Source organism: Hylaeus anthracinus, unplaced genomic scaffold (genome assembly GCF_026225885.1).
Source record: "Hylaeus anthracinus isolate JK02 unplaced genomic scaffold, UHH_iyHylAnth1.0_haploid 4, whole genome shotgun sequence".
NCBI classification, from domain to species: Eukaryota; Metazoa; Arthropoda; class Insecta; order Hymenoptera; family Colletidae; genus Hylaeus; species Hylaeus anthracinus.
In genome coordinates, this window is record NW_026535289.1 from 3166826 (window position 1) to 3187575 (window position 20750).

Below are 20750 nucleotides of genomic sequence, written 5' to 3' on the forward strand. Positions count from 1 at the left end.
CCTTAGCTTCTATCAATACTCCTGACATGAACGCGAGATCGAACGAATTGACGTTGTCAGAGTATAAATGCGTTCATCGAATACATAGTGTACCGTTTGAATGGAATTCTGAATCACTTTGTTCAAACGTTCCAGAATATTATCGCCCAGAAATTTTGCTATAATTAATTAACGAAGTATAGAAATTTCACAACGTTCGTAAATTACAACATCACGTTCGTAACGCTGAACTTTTACGATTTTTCAATCACATTTATTTGCGTGTGAAACAAGTGCGATAAACTGATAAGAAATTTTATTAAAATGTGCTGATTATAAAAATGCACTTTTAAGTTTGCACGTATACATTCTCAAACAACAGAAGACATCCAAGATATTAACAGTCTATGTACCGGGAACTTATTATTAGGCTTTTTAACTTCTGTGTCTACTTACTAAAATTTATCAACTGTGTTGTTGGTTGTTTATTCACAGTGCTCAATTTGACAGTAACTAGGTACCCATTTCTTGTACAATTCATCAAGAACTTGAAATTCCTCTTCCAATTATAGTCTCCATCAGTATCAAGCCATCAGTTTAGTACAACACCATCAGAGGTTTAACCCAGAATCAGAGTTGACAGAAGTTTGATCCAACTTCCATCACCGTCTGTATAATTTACCTCGGATCGCGGTGTAAATAAAACGGGACTAGCCCTTTCGAGGTCGCACTTTGCCGGTTTCCTCGACACAGGGTCGCGTTTTATCCGATAATCCTGACGGGAAGTCGAAAACGTCGAGCAGCCGGCCGTCAGACGAGATTCCTGCCCGGGTATCAACGACACCGGGGATATTTCCACGAATCGTGTTATCGGCACTTTACCCGAACGTGGATAGATCGAACCTAATCTATCCTAGGGAAATTATGTTTTGCAGCTCCAGCCTGGGGGGATTTCGTTTACTGGCATGGAACGTGCAATCCTGGGCACAGGATTGTTCATTACTTGGCCGAGACCTATAGTATTAATATTGGATTTGTTTGATTTTATTAATGAAAGTTTATATTAGTCGTAACGAACAAAGTAAAGAAGAAATTAAAAATATTGATACAAAATAAAAAATGTAGAGTCTAGAAGCGAGTTGCTGATTCAAAACGAAATGAAATATAAGATATAGAATGTAGTGAAAAATCAAATACAGTTAAATAGTATATAAAATGAAAAGAAAATATACATGTCGAATTGAATAACCTCCTTTTTTTTGAAGTCGGTTAAAAATATAATTAAATGATTGCAATGTCTTTATCAGTCGTAACAAACAAAGCATAGAAGAAAATTAAGTTTCTGACTTGAAGTATGATCAAATATAATATATGATTCTGAATATAATAAAATATCAAATACAGTAAAAGAATATAAAATATAATAAAATAGCAAACATAGTTATGTAAAATATAGAACACAATAAAGTAGCAAATACAGTACAATCAATTTAAATGAAATAAACATTTGAATCCCGCTTGAAATATCGAGTAACTAATTAATTCTCAGTAGAGTAATTGTAAGACTGTAAGGAGTGATTCTGTAAGTTACTCGCTTTGTTAGTCCCAGAAGTACTGGGCTTTGTGTCGCTAAATTGTAAACAACACTGGACACCTTTCATCTAAGAATGGAGTGCTCGCTTTTCTCGGCGCACAAAGCCAATCGAATAATTAGAAGCAACCATGCACGTTCCAGAAACTGAAGTGTCTCACGGAGCGATTGAACCGCTTTGACCCGAGACCCTGCAGCCGTATGTGGTCAGACCAGACCGGACTCCAATTTAACATGGTCTGACCACGTACGGCTGCAGGCCCTCGCTCCACTTCTGCATGCCGGCTACGCCCGGCCCACTTACTACTCTTTCAAATCTGCTTCGATTTGACAACGAAAGCGTGATTAAAAAAATCTGATTTTTTGGCGATCTATTAATAAAGCATTCGCGTGTCCGAATCCACGAACGGCGTTGACGTAAGGTTACTCGTTCACCCTGCAGATGGGCTTGAAGTTGGAAGCAAGTTTTTAAACAAAATCGACATTTTCGTATTTCATTGCCATTTACGCGGGAAAAAGACATCAAAACTGTGTCACCCCGATGCCCTGGACCGTTGGACATGTAATCCACGCAACGAAACAACGTTCCAACCCTTACACTTGGGGGTGGACCACCCCTACCTCTGCCCTCCCCCCTTCAGCTCCGGGGGCAGTTTTCGAAACGGGACCTTTTCGGCATTCATCCTTAACGTATCGAGAACAAACATGGTGAATTTACTTGTTCTCCGATGTGTGGAAGTGCTCCCTTACGAAGGGGGTTGAAAATTCGCGAGCTGTTCCACCCCCCAAGGGGTGCCTATGCAGTGCACGGTATGGATGATGGCATTTTCTGGATCAAGGGATTCCAGAAAATGCATTGAGTTCAAAATCGAGACCGTCGTCCAAAAATTGTGGATTTTAGAGGGGGTGGGAAGTTGTGGGGGGTGGGTTTGTCCGAAAGGGATTTCAAGGGGTGCATTTTGTAGAGGGTATCAAGGAGAGTCGCCCCAAAGGTTTTTTTGAATTTTTCAACCCTTTCCGTCATCCCTGACCTATTTGAAAGAGGCGTTTTTCTACACCCTCCCCTTCAGGGGGGTGAATTATCCCCTTCGCGTCAACCCTCGCCAATGCAACTTTACACACGCCTAGGGGATACTCTTCACGAAGTTTCACTTGAATCGGTTGAAAACTCCCATAGTTACAGCGGTTTGAAAAAGTGTCCCGCTAATTGTTTGCATTAGTGTAGATATGGTCTTTTGACTGTTAGCGAAAAATAACAAAACAGATTGCAGTTAGAGTTGTCCAAATATAAAAATGTATAATACCTATTTGTAAAATATAAAATGTGTACAATACAATTGTGTATGGCAGTAAAAATAAGATATAGTGTAAAGGTGAACAAAAACGCATTGACAAATAATTATGAACGTTATGCAAGGAGATATTACTTGAAAATTAAACAAATAATATATATACCTGAAAGTAAATGTTCTTCAATTAGAAAATACGTACTCCTAAAAATGAAATAAAGAAACAAATGGATTTACCAAAGAATACCCGAAGATTATATTAACCCATTCACTACCAACTACAAGATGTCTCGTACTTCAAATTGATTGCAATTACTCAAGGGATAAGTTTATAGCCTTTTGAGCTACGAATTTAATGCAAAAAATGATCGTAAATTTTCTTTTTAAAACAACAAATTTAATATCACTTTGTATTATTAAAATAGCAACATAGATTACATATCTGTATTACATCTGGGGGCCCGAGGTAAAATGCTTTTTTGCCTGGCAGTCAATGGGTTAAACATATTTTTGAAATATTCCATTACGTATGAACATTTTACCAAAATCCTTTAATATACTTAAGGCCCAGCAAAACAAAATAATTATTCGCAAATCCCAAACTAGAATGCCCAATACTAATTCCACTGACCATGTCAACTACGAGTTGTAATCGTAGAGCTAGAACGTCTCAAGCAGAACCCAGCTTCTTAGCGAACTTCAGCTCGCTATCTTTCTCCGCCCAGCCTCCGAGGTCTCCATTGGCAATTCCTCGAGTACGTCCCCAGGAAACTTGTCTGAGTTTCAAGCAAACAGACTCCGGGATATCCTTGATACCGAGCCCCGTCGTGTTAACGTCGGTCCGCCAGCTGTAAACCCGGATGAGCTTTATACAAGGCATACAATTTTCATTTACGGTATTTGTCTTAACTCAGCCCTCTCCCGCCCCTGCGGAATACTTTTGTTTCAGTAGAGGCAAGTCGTGATACCGTTTTCCTTGATTATTTAGGTTCCTTGGGTTAAACAGTCCTTTTTAGAACGAAGTTCGCGTACGCTCGTAAACTCGAGTTACAGAGCCACTGCTTTCTCTGTAGCTGGTCCTTATCGTTCCTTCCTCGGCGCGTTGATCTGGATTCGACTTTGTTACAACGATCAACAAAATTAGAGAATAAGGTTGCCAGTGGGATGCTCTTTGGTTTAGTGGGCTACCTGGATGAAAGTGTGAAAGGAAACTTGTCTTTCTATTCGGTGGTTAATGCGTAGCGATGAGAAGCTTGATTTTATCACTGTGAACTGGTTAGATGATTTATTTTACTAATTTTATTTCAATATTTTTGACAGAATTAGACAGTTTTGAAATGAAATATATAATACTATATGAAATTAGTAAATAGAATATGAATGAAAGTGCTTGTTTAAGATTGTATTTAGGATATTCTTTCGTGAGCTTGATAATGGCGTAAAAACTTACGTTTGGTTTAGTAATCAATATGCAGAATGAATCACCTAACTTTATCATCTTAAAGAGATTGTCTAGTTGAAACGAAGCAGTAAAAATTACTGTAACAAAATTATCGTTTGTATTTCATTTGTTTTAGCTGAATTAAAAAATAGGGATGTTGGTTATTTAAAATAAAATTATAAGAATAACTTAAAATTCCTGTAAATTTCGTAAATAAAACATAAAGACAATATACATAATACATGTAGGATATATTCTAATAATTAATATAAAAATATTAATATTTCATTTTGAATAAGTGAATATACCATTTGATTTGCCTAGCACATATCTCCTTCCTCGTATTATAAATGCATAAAATCCGCACTTTAATTATAATAATTTATAAAATATATCTTTCCTATTCATTCTTAGGTCCAAAAGATGTTTCTAATCATATCTTCATTTTACAATTCAAACTGTAATATATATTCAACCAAAGAACGAAAGATTTATCTTTCCATCGTTAATCGAAATTTTTACATAGAGAAGAAAATTTACCCATCCCCTATACCTCGTGCCCCGCGTCGAAATAAATTATGCAGTCCTTCGTTCCTCCTTTCGCGAAAATGGGGTTTCCAGGGTGGATGAAATTTTCCCTGTATTTCGAACAAAAGCGTTGGAACGAATTCGAACGTTGTCGCCAGGTTTAATTCAATCCTTAACAATTAGAGCCCTAGGAAAAGCAACCTAACGAATTTGTAGGTCACAGCGTGGCGCGATACAGTTGCACACCAATAACGAGTCACGGTGTTCCGCGGCGATCCATTATCGCGAAACCCAAGTCGAATTGAATCCGTGGGAACGCCGTTGGTTTAAAATTGAGTACGCCGGATCCCCGTTTTCAACGAGAATTTCGCGAATAAATTTAACTGTACTCGTAAACAAGTTAGGTGACGCCTCGGAGGGGCGTAGCTGGTGATACGGCACACGCTGATGGCCCATGTAAATTTTCCACGTGACTGGCATTTTCGATATATTTACACTCGCCTTCTCCGACAAGTGAAATAGGCTCCCCCGTGGGGAAGCTGTCGCGCGGAAACGGGCGAAATTCTTATCCAGATGAAAATTTCTATGCACGAATGGAAGATAAACAGGTCTCGATCTGTTGTTTGCGCGAGGAAAATTGGCAATCTGAAATATGATGATTGGACTGCGGATTTTATTCATTTTTAGTGCAAACAAATACGTTAAATGCTGAATAATTTCGCAAAGGTTGTATGCGCTTATGCGAAACGAAATATTAATATCATTATACTAATCGATATATTATACATACGAGATACGAACCCCGCTCATACTTGGAGTGATACTTACGTAAACACTTAAGTCAAAGACTCACGGGTAGCTTGTTGATGAATAAAGGGAGAAGGGTGAACAATAACGGTCGATTCGAGGGGTTCGTTGGACCTATTTCGAAAATAATTGGCGAAATATTGATTATAGTAAAGTCAAATTCTCCGGAATTGCCTCAACTAGTATTGTTAATAATTAATTTAACTATTGTCAGAAATTAATTTTTGATTATTCAAATCAATAAATATCGAAATGTAGAAACATTTTCAAAGATTAATGTCTTCAAGGAATACTTATTCTGAACCGTGATTGTTATTAATATTTAAGTGAATGCTAAGTATTACTATACAGGGTAAGGGAGCTGAACTGTGCAGAGTGATAATGCCTAAACTATCGTGGATACAAAAAAATCTTAGAGGAAAAAGTTAGAAGATTCGAAGGAGCCCTGTTTAATCAATGGAATAATAAATAAAATAAAAATGCACAGATGGTGAATATATCGCTCGTCTCAAAATAAAACAAATCGATCCTCATAACTAGACTGCTGATCTTTATGCATTTATAGAAAATTTGATTGTGCAAGAAATTAAAAAATAAAAACAATATGCAAGAATATAAAAAAGATTGAAAGTAAAGTTCATGTTATAATATTTGCAGAATAAAATAAATTCCTATTTAAGTTCAATTTTTGTAAGTATGTTCGCGAAGATTTTATTTTGCATAAAGATCCGCAGTCTACTCATAACCATCATACATTCATTAAACATATTTTTACTGCTTCTATCTATTCGCTCAATTATCTAAATTTGTGTGTTCATTATTTTACACCTCTTTTACACAGAAAGTACTCAGTGGTTGCAAGCACACATTAATTTAACACGTAAATTAATTCAATGTCTTCAAATAGTGGATCACCCACCTAACAAATGTACAGGGTGTCACAGCAAAAGAGCAGGCGATCGAGACTCAAAGTTTGTCACAAGTTAAAAAGGAAAGGACCGCAAGAGAGCGGTCTTAAGCGTCATCCGCTTGATAGATTTCAGTAATTACCAATTAATGCAGAATTACACGGGACGGCGGACCCTGTCAACCAGCCTGACGAAAATCTCAATAATTAGCTTCGTTGTGATTCTGACGCTCCAGATCCTCGCACGAAATTATCGGGCGTCGGCATAATTGAGGGCCCCGTAATTACTTCCAGCCAATCTTATCAACGTTCCGCGAGAGATACGACCGATTGTACGGGGCGAAACTTTCCACCGAGCATTCATAATGAGTTTCCTTCGATTTCGAATCGTATTTTCAGTTGTTACCCAGGAAACGCGATCGTTGAGCTCTCCTAACCGACCTCGACTCCGTGAATTTCCGGAATCCACGCAGTGAAGAGACTCCAGTCGTAACTCGCTATCGATTTTTGAGGGAAACCGTAGAAGGAATTGAAGAAATTCATTCTTTCGAAGTTTAGTTAGTTCTTTCTTGGATATGAAATAGGAAACAAAACAAAGAGTTCTTGGAAAGGAGTTTTCAAATTTGATTTTTTAATAGGGATGGGTGTTGATCATATTAACACAAATATTTTTTATAAGTTATGTAAATTGGATCTGTTCCACACTATTTGTATATTTAGACTTTGTTGGCTCTACTTTTATAGTTTGTAATACAAATGACATTTTATAGTTGTGTACTCGTTTTGCTATATTTCCTGCATACAATTATACGATTTTTTTTCTTGTATTTCAATCCGATAGTGTCTTTGCTACGTATTTATAAATGAATTTACTTGAATTGATCAAGAAATGAAAGAATTTGTTTTTAATAATCGTTTTAAGTCTCCACGACATTTTAATCTTAGTCCTTGTTAGAACCATATCTTACTTATTATGATTATAACGTAATTGGAATACAAATCTAATATGATTATAATTATAATAAAAATAATTAATTATATTATATCATACATGCAATCATATTGCACACTTCATAAATGTATTACATGTAATAGTGTATACACTTAATAATCATATCATACAATCAAATACACTTCTAATATATCTAAAAGATCTAAAACACACATCGTGAATCTTTCGCTAACCAATCAATATAATATTTCCCCATTTTTAAGCACATCCAGTCGTCGTTAAATCATGATATCCGAATAAACACGCTTTTCGTATCCCTCAACGAATTATTCGAGGCTCCAACCGACCGTCAATAGTCACCAACGCAACGGAGATATAAGAAAAATGTAATTTTCTTTTACAGTGTCTTCCGAAACATTAGTTACCTCGCTCGATCGAACGAAACAGGCAAAAACGCAGCCACTTTCAGCGAACCCCGAGTTCTACGCGTGTATCCAGCAAATAATTGTCACGGAACCGTGAAATCAACCGTTGTCTTCCTCCCTCGAAACATAGAAATTGTTATTTAGATAGTCACCTGAATAAGTACACGCAAGAGAGAATCTCCAAGTTAACAGTGTCTTATCGTCTCGTGCAATACGTTCGTGGAATTATTCAACGACGACCTTCGATAACCCAGGCACCGTTGGTGTTCAAAGGATGACGCACAAGAAACACGAATCAAACAATGCATATTCGGCAAGTTCGACGCATTAGAATTTGAAACATTACCCTAAATACGCATATAGTAGAAACAATCGCAATAATTTTAACCCCTATACACCCTCGTCGTTGTTACATTAAATGGCTGGAATGCCAAAATATATTGTTAAACTGTCTCGAAGCTATGGAACTGTTCTACTAAATTCATTGATTACTCTTAACCTAAAGAAGAGGACTCAGAAGACTACGAGAACTTTAATCTAATGACAGTTGAATCGTTATATACGACTATACGACTCTCCATGCTCGTCGGTTACTCTTAATCGAAATGGTTCTTTCAGCGACGTGAGACGACTTTGAAGACTTTAAACGAGCTACAATGGTAGCGCCATCAGTTCTCCGAATACGGAGGAAATTTGCAAATTCTGTGTCTTGCTATACTCGTTGATTACTTTTAATTTGAATGCCTTCATCCATACGAAAAAAGGATTTAAAGGACTCTGGAGATTCCAGAGCATCCACTACGATGACCAGACTAAATTGAAGATTTCATCGATCTTTTTCTTTCATCTTGGTGATTCTCGAACGTCCCGCCAGTTGATCGAGTAGATAATTGCTTTATATTAGGCCTAAGATTATGCTGAAAGATCATGTCGTCGGTCCGTGGTTAAAGTCGTCGAGTCGCGCAGACAAACGGAAAATGGTTGCTTCGGTTGTTTGGTCGTGAGGATCGCTGATGTAACTGAAACAAGGCTGAGGGACGAAGAAGAGGAGGAAAGATGCGAGTCGAGGTCTTCTTGGTCCTCGGTACGCTCGTGGTCTCCACTAGTTGCGGGTGGAGGTCGATGATTGGGGAGGGTCATGAATCATCGAGAGGTCGCAATGGATCGAAACCCGAGTTGACCATCGGGTTACTGATGCCGTACAGCAACTTCGCCGTTCGCGAGTACATGAAGGCCGTGAGGACTGCTACCAGCAGCCTGCACAAGGCCCGGCCGATGATGAAGGTGAAATTCCTCTTCCTGGATAAATACAACTTCACGCAGCACCAGGTCAAGTTGGTCTTGATGAAGCTCGCGCCGAGTCCAACAGGTATTTAAAATAAATAAAATAAGGAAAACTGTCAGCTCTGGCTACTCGAGGGTGAGTCTCACGAGACTGGAATTCGATATGTTGATTCTCAAGGAGGAGAAGGGATGTTTTAATACTTCATGTACAATTTTTTTTCAGTGAAAAGTAAGTCTTTATTTGTTGGCATTTACGTCACTTGTCATTTCGACTCCTCGATTAGCAAAGGCATAAAATGAACACGTGGGATAAGTGTTTTTCAGGGGAATTACTTTAGGTATATCTCATGAAATGTTTATGATGCAGGTACATTCCTTCGTGGAGTTAATTTTTTTATATTTTAACATATACTATATAATATATACTATTCTAATGTTTACTATATGGTTTACATATATAGTATAGTATATTTTATTTGTAATAACAATATAAATCAACCTATATTTTCTGTAATTCAAGTAAAAACATATAATTTATAAATTTGTTTACAAAAAGGAAGATGTCCATATTAGGTCAGTATTTCTTTATTTTAATCACAGAACACTTTACACCTGACAATAGATTTAAGAATCAGTCCTCTGATGACTTATTGATTTTTTAAATCAAATAGACACCTATATAATAAATGCACGAATGTATCTTGTTTGCGAGAAATATTAAAAAAAACACACATCTATAAATTTTGTAATGTCGATTGAAAATTCAAGCTGTATTCTACACAATTCAGATTAGAGCATCATAAATTATAAGTACCTAAAGTAATGAAAAATATAAATGATGAATTGATTTAAAAAATACAAGGAAATACACATCATTTTCTTCAACGAAGTAGATACTTTCAATCGACGAACAAATATATTTTAATTTTAAACTCTATACAAAATAAACTCAAATTACAAAATCGAGACAACGACAAATGCTTCCAATTGACTACAAATTAATTTGAAACAGTCTACGAAATGTTATGAGCTTCTATTGTCATAAAAATATAGAAAAGAAGACTCGTTAAATTAGGATTTACAAGGAGATAATACAAGCTATTGTGAAACTCTGTAGTACTACTCTTTTGATAAGAATATTTTTCTCGAGAAAATTAAGCGGACAGATTTGCGTCAGTCGGTTCATTCTTAAAAGTCATGAAACTCTCATGCCACGTTGAGCTCGACAAAATTGCGCTGTACTTGCTCGCTCATCCTGAAAACAAAAGAATATTGCCACTTTTCCCGTATGTCTCTTAGCAACGCACACATATACACGTACCATTCGCAGAATGGATACATTTTCTTCCTTCCCCCTGAACGTCGAAATTAACGTCCTGGGGACACGTTCCTCCGAATGTCTTCTGTGTTCTGTGTGGTCAATATGTGCGGCTTAACGTTTCACCCGCAAAAGTTCATGATGACTTCACCAACTTTACGTGTGCGACTCAGTGTGAATGCATGTGTATGTATGTCAGCTTGCCAATAAGGGACGTGACTTGAAAACGCGAAGCTTCGAGTGACGAATATTCTTCTTCAATTCCGCTTATTCGCTTATGTGACTTTATTTTCGACGTACCAGAACAGTTCGACTTTCTCTTGAAATAATTAACCTGAGAAGTTTAGATGCTTACCTTGGAAAACATTTATGCACTTGGAAATGATTATATGAATTGATACTGAAGCTTACACCATGTATTTCTGGTTCTCTTCAGTGTTTTAAAGTTTGTTCACAACATAAATTTTCTTTAATTAGTGTTTAATTAGGTGTTTGATTCTTCAAAATTCTGTTCAGGTTTCTTTCATTTGCACAGTTTTTAAAATGTTTGTTTGACAAACCAGACATTGTTATAAGTAGCAACGTTATTCTTTAATTATTGTTTTATACAGCATTTACGGCTGTTTTTTGTTTTACTAAATTGAATAATCCGAAACACTGAAGAAGACCATAAATAAATTATCGAAATGTCTCTAATTAAATGCAACACTTTTTATGGTTTTGAGTTGCAATTAAATCTGATGAAAATTAGATTAGTTGAATAGCCAGTATAATGTACAATTACTCATTGAAAATCTAAATATTTCGCAAACGTTCGAAACTATGTAGAATTAGTGGAATTTTCTTAAAAGCTGAAATACGTCACATATATAATTTCAAAAGAAAACCAATTCAATAAAAAAAGAATCTCCTGGAATTATTTTCATTTATTTTACTATACGTTCAGAGTTTTTCATTGCTACAAAAAATATTATTTATTTGCCGTTTATTAATAATTAATCATTTCTATTTACTATCAATCTATAAAGAGTGATTAAGAAATCAAATTTTTATCCTACATTTTGAAGTTCAACCTCTGAACCATTCATGTTGTCACATGTATTGTTAACAAGCGACTCCTGAATATTCACGTAGTATATTGTAACCCTGGTTAGCGTGACACTATTGAAGTAACTGACAACCGCTTCAATGATTGCTGGAAATGTAGATATCGGGTCGTACGCCCATCAAATAGTAACACGGGGATCGCAGTTAAATATGGAACATCGAAAATAAACGATTTATGGATTCCATTAAGTTCCATTTGATTTTCATGTTTAATTCTCATTGAGGATTATTGAACTGTAAAATATCATTTATTTTCTCAAATTTTTCCACGATTGAAATGTCAAATATTATCCATCGACTGAAAGAAATTCGATAATTTAAATGATTGCTTGGTTGTGGAATAAATAAAGGGTTCTCCAAAAGGACTTGAGATTTTGTTTGTCAATAAAACACAAGTGGTACGAAATATATCGTTTTTTTTTTTAATATCAGGATTCATGATTATAATTAAACGCACAATACGATATCGTTTAAATGTCCACCACGCTGACAGATGTACTTTATTATTGAAAAGGAAATTCATAAAACCGCTTTTGGAAAACCACTTTATTAAACCAGTTAAGGTCAATCATTATATAACGAATATGAGGATCACGAATGAGCTTGGAAATACTAATTTTTTCACAATCGAACAATCATTTCAGATTATTTTTGTTTGACCACACGCAATATTTCATTATATGATTAATATGAGGATCACGAAAATATCTAAATGTTTTTATCATGGTTATTTAATATCCACGCACAATATTTCATTGTTTAACGAACTTGAGGATCGACGAATTTCTATGGACGTTTATACATATTTTAAACCCTCGAGCAATCGCTCAGATTATCTTTGTTTGAAGTTTTAATTAATTAATGTCCCCATGCAATAGTCCATACGATTGAATATGAATTGGTGGCTTTGGCTGGAGTTTATTCTACATAAATATATCACCATTGTTGGTATTGGTCATCCAGGTAAAGGATACGACAACATAACAGTACGACGATCGTCTGTTCAATTCCGTTAGTAATCCAATCTCTCCTGATGGATACCCCCTTTGTCGCAGCAGCGCGTTGCTGCCTCTGCGGGTACTTTGAGTTCATTATATTAATTAATGTCTCTAGGATTAAACTGTCGATATACGCGGCCGTCGATTAGGATGACTCGTAGAATTAATTTATATGTCACACTTGCATTTACACTTCCATAATAATTGGTACCATTTGACTAAATGGTGAGCAACTGTAATCAGTGAGAAACAAGCATACATTTACTTCTTTATGCATCTTTGCCTTGGAAAGAAAAATATAAACAGTTACAGCGAAAGACAAATTGTAGAAGATCAATTCTGCAGTTATTGCGAGTAGTTTATGAATATTTATTAGTTTAAAGTCTATAAAATGAAATTATATTAATTACTTGGCGACTGATATATGGACCTCGTTAATTAAATGTTATTGTAAGTGAAACCACGGAAATAAGAATGGGTCCTGGTTTTTTCACAAAAAGTGATAAACTAGCAGGTATGGTTTGATTATATCGAGAACAGTTTAAGAAAATTAATCTTTTATATAAGTATGTAAACAATATAATTGAATTAGCTATAATTGATTGCATGTAAACGTTTCGTACAAAAATTGATTCTTTATACCTAAAGATATACACGTGGTTAAACTGTAGATGCAGAACATATTAAAATAAATTAATATAAGCAGAACTTTCAATCAATACTAACTTAATATTAATTAGTCGAAAGATATGTTCTGCTTGTAGAATTTAACTATCCATATGTTTCTACATATATATAATAAATTGAACGTACTCTCAAGAATACTTAGGAAATTAAAAGAACAATATTGAAACACTTCCTGAGTTATTTAATTTAAATCTAGAGCCAAATATCCTCTCATTTGAGAGTACTTCCCTCGATGGATGAACCTCACCGTGAATCTGACTGCTTCTTTTTTCCGAGATTTTTAGAAACGTTCATTACTCCACCAGGCTTTAATCGACTAGTTGCCTGCTAGATGCCCCCGGTTCGTCCGCGTTAATTAGTCCAGGAGTTTAATATCCGCTCCAGTCACGTTTCGTAACCAAGTCACTCTGGTATTTACTCGAAGCTCACATATTCCACATGTAAGCAGCTAGCAATAAATATTCACCTGGCGTTATACAAATGACTTTCGCACAACATAAACGACGTCCTCTTGTGATCTGTGGCTGTAATGCTTGGTTACAGAAATATATGAGGTATATTATCTAAGAGAATTTTGACCATATCTTACGATAGATATTACATATGCTATACTACACGTAACAAATGTAGTTTGTTTAATTTAAAATTGGAAATTTAATTTCCCTCTTCTTTTGTACAAATTAAAATTGGAAATTGGAAAGAAAATTTATTTAAATTCGAAAAGAGAAACTAAAATAAATATGTGTTGTACGAAATTTGTAAACTACTTGCTATTTTTAAAATAAAAAATTAAGCGACGTAGTTATCTCAATAATAATGCTTTCTATTTATTTTATATCATAACAAAAGGTATTAACAAGAATATTTTTTTTTTACAATAAGGGTGGAATTCAAGTTTTAAAAATAATGAGTGTTTTATTCTACAGATATCTTTCCTCTTTCCTAAATTATACAAATTCCCTTTTTTATTGTAAGTTTTTCTTCCTTCGTACAATTTCATTTATTAATCCTTTACTTACTTGAATTATCAATAGGAATGAACGAAAAGATGTAATACAAATCTTCAAATTACAAAAATATATATATATAAATACAACTTTTCGAATTCGAAAAGTATATTTTCTAACAAGCAATATCATTAATTATACTCAAGGATCATGAAACAATTTAATTTTCTTAAGATATGGCTAATACCTTCAGATGTACAATCTGAATAAGAAATAAATTTTCTAATTATCATTTCGTATGTATTAAATTCCAGCACATACTCAATAATAAAAATAAAAATATGTCCTACTTCTTTCACAGCAATGTAACATTTTAAAACAATGTCCAAATTATTCAAGTAAAGGCAACATTTTTATCCTCTTATTGTCATTATTTGTACAATTCTTCCTTGCACTATACACGATAGAATCGAAATTCCAAAGGACCCCCACCATCTGTATGTGCGGTTTATTCACACCTAAATAAATGCAACCGTAAACCGTCCCGCTAAATGGCGAGTGTTTCGCGTCAATTGAATAGCCATTACATTACGTTCAATGTTTGAAAATAAACGTACAGAATATTTTACCGATCGTTCTTTCTCCAAACTGCTCTTATAATTGTGTTACATATTATATACGTGCACTGTTTCTCGGTTCAGCGACAACGCGAAATTTATTCATGGTTGATAATATTGGATGGGCGATCCACGCAGTCAACATCATTGTGTCGTTAATATGGATTCCAGTTACTGCTAAACGAAACACTGAGCTCGCAAAAACGGTTTATTACAGCGTCAAGGTATTGTAATTAACTAATTAGACAGATATAGGACAGTGCATGACATTAATTTGATCCTGGTTAATTAAATTTCATCATTCTTCTCATTTGTTAACTTACAGTCGCAAATACATGAATTTCTATTCTAAGTTCAAAAGGTGTTTCAAATGGTATCACAAGTGGTATTTCATGGTCATTGTGTTCTAATTTTCTATACACAAGTCATTACAAGTAACTGAGTATGCTTTGGATTTATTTCTACCTCTTGGTTTCATAATTGGTAATTCCCAGGGAGTAGTTAAACAATGCTTACTTATTTCAAAAGCATCTTGGATAATATAATACTTAGGGAATTCGACAATTAGAAATGAGTTTTTCTAGAAAATTAGAATATAATTTGTCAAGGCTTAAGTTTGTTACCAAGTACTAAGAAGTAGCTGCTCGCGTGAACGCGTTTGATCAACAACTGCATTATCCCTCGGGCACGGTCGACTACATCTCCGGTCGTGTGTTCCTAATTCGAAGGTAGAATGCACATTGTTTACGACACAGTATCCTAAGAGCAGATCGGAGCGGAATTCGTAAGCAGGTGATGCCTGAGTAGTGTACGCAATCCATAAATGTACGAGCTCCGAATGTGAATAACACACGTCTATGCAGTAGTTTCTACATTTCTTAAAATGCTCTGAAAAAAACAAAGAAGCTCTGCATCGAAAATATATATTACAAGTATTTACAGTAATTCGTTCTAAATTAAATTTTTATTATTGATCTTCATTGTTTTTTACACAAATCATTACAAATAAACCCATTAAGTAAATTAAATGCTTAAAAAACCCTCATTATAAATAATATCCATAATAGAACTTGAATGATGTTATTAAGAATTGTCAAAGAGGGGCTATAGGTCAATTAAATGGCATTATCTTTCACATTTAATTTCAATCGTGCGGAATTTCATTTAAAATAAAATAATCAGGTATGTTCCACACCATTCATATGAAGCATATGCTTTATTCAAATACAAAATCGTAAAGCTTTTTTTGGAGAGCCCCTCATTTATTTCAAAACCGAATTATCATTTAAATTATTGAATTCCTATCTATCGATAACAAATAGTTGGCATTTCAATCGTGGAAGAATTTTAGAACATAATCCTCAATGAGAATTAAAACAATGGAAACCAAATGAAATTTAATGGATAATATAAGTTTCATTTAATCCTGTTCGTTAAAATGATTAATTACAAATTAAGATAGAAAAATCATTAGATATGATCTGGGCAGAACAAAAACATGTGTATTAAAGTTTTCTTCTCAATAAATAAACAAATAACTTGCCCAGACCACATTGGACTTAATCCTTGAACAATTTGGAACAGTCTTATATATCTATCTATATCATTTCTGTATTCTGTTCTTTTATTCATAATTGCCGATTTTCAAGTAACTCGGTTTGGAAAATGCTGCGAACGACGCGAAGGGTGTTCACAGTTGGAATCTAATAGAGGATTCTTCCGATGTAGGTCACGTTCGCGTCTCAACGTTCCATGAAATCACTTCGAATAGATGTTACAATATGTACTGTTACAGTAACGGTAATATAATATAGATGACGAAAGGTAAAGAAAATTCTATTTCTCTAACGTGGGATTCAAGCACGTATACCCCAGCAGTGAAAGAGCGGAGGATTTCTCGTCCATAAACGCGCCGCAGGAATGTGTCATACATATGGTCAGACATACCGTCGTTCGATCAATCAGTGTCGTGGATCGACAACTAGACAAACAAATGAAATTGCAACGAACTGACTCCGAAAATGACAGATGAGAAATCGATTTGGTTTCCGAAAATATTTAGTAATATTTGAGGTGCAAAGAATTTTACTTTTTTAGGAGTATCATATGACAATATTTCTATGGTAGACATTGATATTAAGGAAACAAACGTTTATTAAGAATACTAGATTAAAAATTGTAAATAATGAATTAGATTTTTATAATAATTTTATCATTAATTGTACTTTTAGTAATATCCAATTTAGAATTGAAGGGTAAATCTAGAAGGAATTTAGAAGGAAGGATCTGTTTAAAAAAAAACCGTATTCGTCAAATTTGATATATCAATAAAGGACCTTAACTTTAATTAGAATCTTATATTTATTTTACTTTTGTGCCAACTTCTCAGTTTCTCTGCAGTATCCTAAAATACCCTAGATCGAAATAAAATTTTTATTTTTGCTATTTGATTACATTTTCAACGATACCTAAAGTTGTCAACAAAAGAAAATGGACAATGATGCGCACACAGGACTGAAGATCATCATTCATTATTCGAGCAAAATACAAAAGAGTAAATAATCTGCATAAAACGTGACATCATGTATTCATATAAATGGTACAGTTTGAACTGAAAAATGTAAACGTGATCTGAATGAAAGGTTTGCATTTAAATAATTGCCCAGTCAGATTTCGAGGGAAATGACTATATTATCGTACTTTACGCTGCGTTCTTTGTTCTACTTGCATACAAAACAAGGTCTTACTTTTTCATTAAAATGTTTGCCGCTTAATAATACTCAACTACGGGAATTTTCACCGTTAATAAGACGTGAAATTAAGAAATTGCCACGAAGAATAATGCAGCAAGTAGGGGAACAAGGACATGGCAAAATGGGGTCACGCGAATATCGTGGTGTAAGCACCGCGTTTTGTAGGACAGGTCAGGACGCGTCCATGGTTGAAATGACGGTCGCGATTTTATTCTTTCGTTTGTGCTTCGCTACTCTCAAATTGGCGATACTCGGAAAACGAAACCAGATCAGTGCACGAAAAAAACTCATCACGAGAAAATTATATTGAAACGTTACTGGGCAAAAGGCACAAGTAGAATGTTCATTTTATCATGAATTTACAAAATATTCTCAGTCAATACTTTCCATTATTTTTAAAAGGGATATTTGTATATTCTATGATCTATTTCATATCCTTTATAGTTTTTGTATATTGTAGGATCTATTTCGTATTTATCTGTTTCATATTACCGTTTGTACATTTTCATATTTTTAAAAATTGTATGATTATCCTTGCGTTATTATGTGTATTTTTTGCTGCTTGTTCTTTAAGGACATAAAACTACTTAAAAAGGAGTACATATGGATCTGCCTACTTTAAGTATTTTTTTGTAACGAAAATTGTACACAATATCTTCTATTTATTGAATTAATAAAATGTTTACAACTACATTGAAAAACTAATAATCGCAATATTTTATCTGGCAACTTATACACTTAATAACAAAAGGAGCAAAGTCTAAATGAATTTTCAAGCTTTCTATTTAAATTAATTTATAACCTGTTTATGTTTTCTAATGTCTCTTAAACAAATCAAATATGATTATCGTTTTCCTCCTTACCTTCATTCATTTTTCAGACAATTAAAAAACCAGAAGAAGACCTGGACGATTGTTTATAAGGACATTCTCCTATTGAATTAATAAAGTCCTTATGACTACTCTAAAGAACCAAAACAATTACACTATATAGTCTCTCGCGCTGTCCATCCAATTCAGAAAAGATTAAGATGCAATTGAATCTTTTCATGTTAAAACTTTTATCAATCTTTTGAAAGTGTTTCATTTAGATTAAGATGTATCCCAGATGAGAAAGGAATTCTTCATTTTTCACAGGGAAGACTTCTGCCTCGACGCGCAACGAATAAGATGACATCCACTCGTTCCCCTTCGTTCGTTTTCCTTGACTGATTGCTTTGCGTCAGGGGCGTCAAATCCATCGAGTCACCGTTTCACTTTGCTGTAAAATTGATCGGCGCTGATCAACCGAGACAGCGCTGTGTTGCTAGGATTGAACCATTTCATTCCTTTTTGGTCGCGATATTTATTGTAGCCATCCGTAACGACGCGCGCGGCGCGGAACGTTCGGAAGAAACAATTTAGTCCTCGTATCGTTGAACGGTCGCAACAAATTGCACCAGTATAGGCGGCACGTTGCACCGCGCCATTGTTTCGAGTGAGGAACAATGCGAATACGGTTATATTAAGTCCTCGATTCACGCGGTTAGATCGTTCTGCTTTCCTTGCTAGCTGAATTATTGAATGCATACGTTGAATGATTTAAGTGCAGTAGATGATCAAATTATTAGAAGATAAAAAGTTTGAGGACGAAAGAAGATTCTTCTGTTTTAGAAAAGTGTGCCAGTGACAGCCTCTAATATTTTGAAAGTGATAGCAATATATATTGAATAGTTATTGAATAATATGTGCCAGGGAGATATTTGTTTGTCGAAGATTTTTTTGTTCTTAGTGTCTCGAATTCTTATTAACAATGTTTTCAAAGAAAAATTAACTCAATATACAAATTTGCAACCAATGAAAATTTAAATTGACCCTTTTTATATGGAGACAATTCAACACATAATGTACTAACCCTAGTGAGGATTATCATTGTAATTTAAGTCTGATGGCGATTGAATATCATTTAATCATACATGTTCTTCGTATCTCAAATAATTATTGGAAAACTGTCTAATCGTTATTACTGTATTTCTTATGTTTCAATGCTTATTGTCTAATAGACTGAACATTTAAAAATTTTTAAATTCTCCTCTTAAATTGTTAAAGGTACTCACTGTAATATGAGGAAGTTTAACCTTTTTTTTTATAAATTTCGAGCTCTCAACTTTAAATCCGCCAGTTAAATTGATCTAGAGCTTATAGTTTTTCAAAGAATTGCAATAAAATTCAATACGATATCCTTTTTCCTATTCTCTTCCAGACGAAGAATTTCCTTGACCTCTATTTTCGATTATCCAATTCTGTTCCCAAGTTTCTCGTTTCTGCTACGAAGAATATAATTTGTGCTCGGGGTATAAGATTTCAACAACCCCTGAAAAATCGTCGAAACGCTTTGGAATGACGACGATCGATGTCCACTTGTGTTTCAGCAATCCTGAACTCGCTGTGCAAGGAGTTTCTGCCGACGAACGTGTCAGCCATCTTGTACCTGATGAACTACGAACAATACGGCCGAAGCACTGCCAGTGCACAATACTTTCTGCAATTGGCTGGCTATCTTGGAATCCCAGTGATTGCATGGAACGCCGATAACTCGGGATTAGAACGGGTGAGTCGATGTTGCCCACTCAAACGATCCCTTTTGTTTCTGCATTCGTGTAAAGTGACTACTTCTTCGATATACATCAACAAACCTTACGCTCAAACAGAGATTCATTAGAATAGCACGTGGCAAATATAAAACAACTTTTCGTAGCAATTTGTTCGCAACTTTCCTTCGATTAAACAAATATTCGGATAAGTTGCCAGCATCTTTTTAAGCTTCTTGCATTAATACAACAATTTTCAAGCTTCCTTCAAGTGAAACATGATTGATTATAAGTTTGATTGAGCAAGTCATGGTATCCAAAATATTTACACTGTATTTAAACTTTCTTGGGTTATTTTGCTCGAGTAGGTGTTGAAAGTATAGTGTAGGAAAAGCGTGAGGTATCTTTGTAGATTTTACGAGTAACAGCAGAGTATTATTTTATATTTTAAATAATATTGTATACATCTAATTGTTATATTTATGTAATGAATATACATCGTCAGTTAGGTAATACTTGGTTCTTACTTGTGATATTCATCAAAATATTGT

At 34.7% G+C, this 20750-nt stretch overlaps 1 protein-coding gene across 2 annotated transcripts in view; it reads left to right on the forward strand.

Moving 5' to 3' along the window:
• LOC128894518 (glutamate receptor ionotropic, NMDA 2B) overlaps positions 1–20750 on the forward strand; it is a 351645-nt gene that overhangs the window by 249158 nt on the left and 81737 nt on the right. The window contains exons 1-2 of one of the 2 annotated variants that reach the window (XM_054156301.1): positions 8914–9288; positions 20041–20219. In XM_054156301.1, the coding sequence (XP_054012276.1) occupies positions 8976–9288; positions 20041–20219 (492 nt within the window). In that variant the 5' untranslated portion in view covers positions 8914–8975. Of the gene's footprint in view, positions 1–8913; positions 9289–20040; positions 20220–20750 lie in introns of those variants that run through there. The other variant, XM_054156300.1, reaches the window with a different exon arrangement.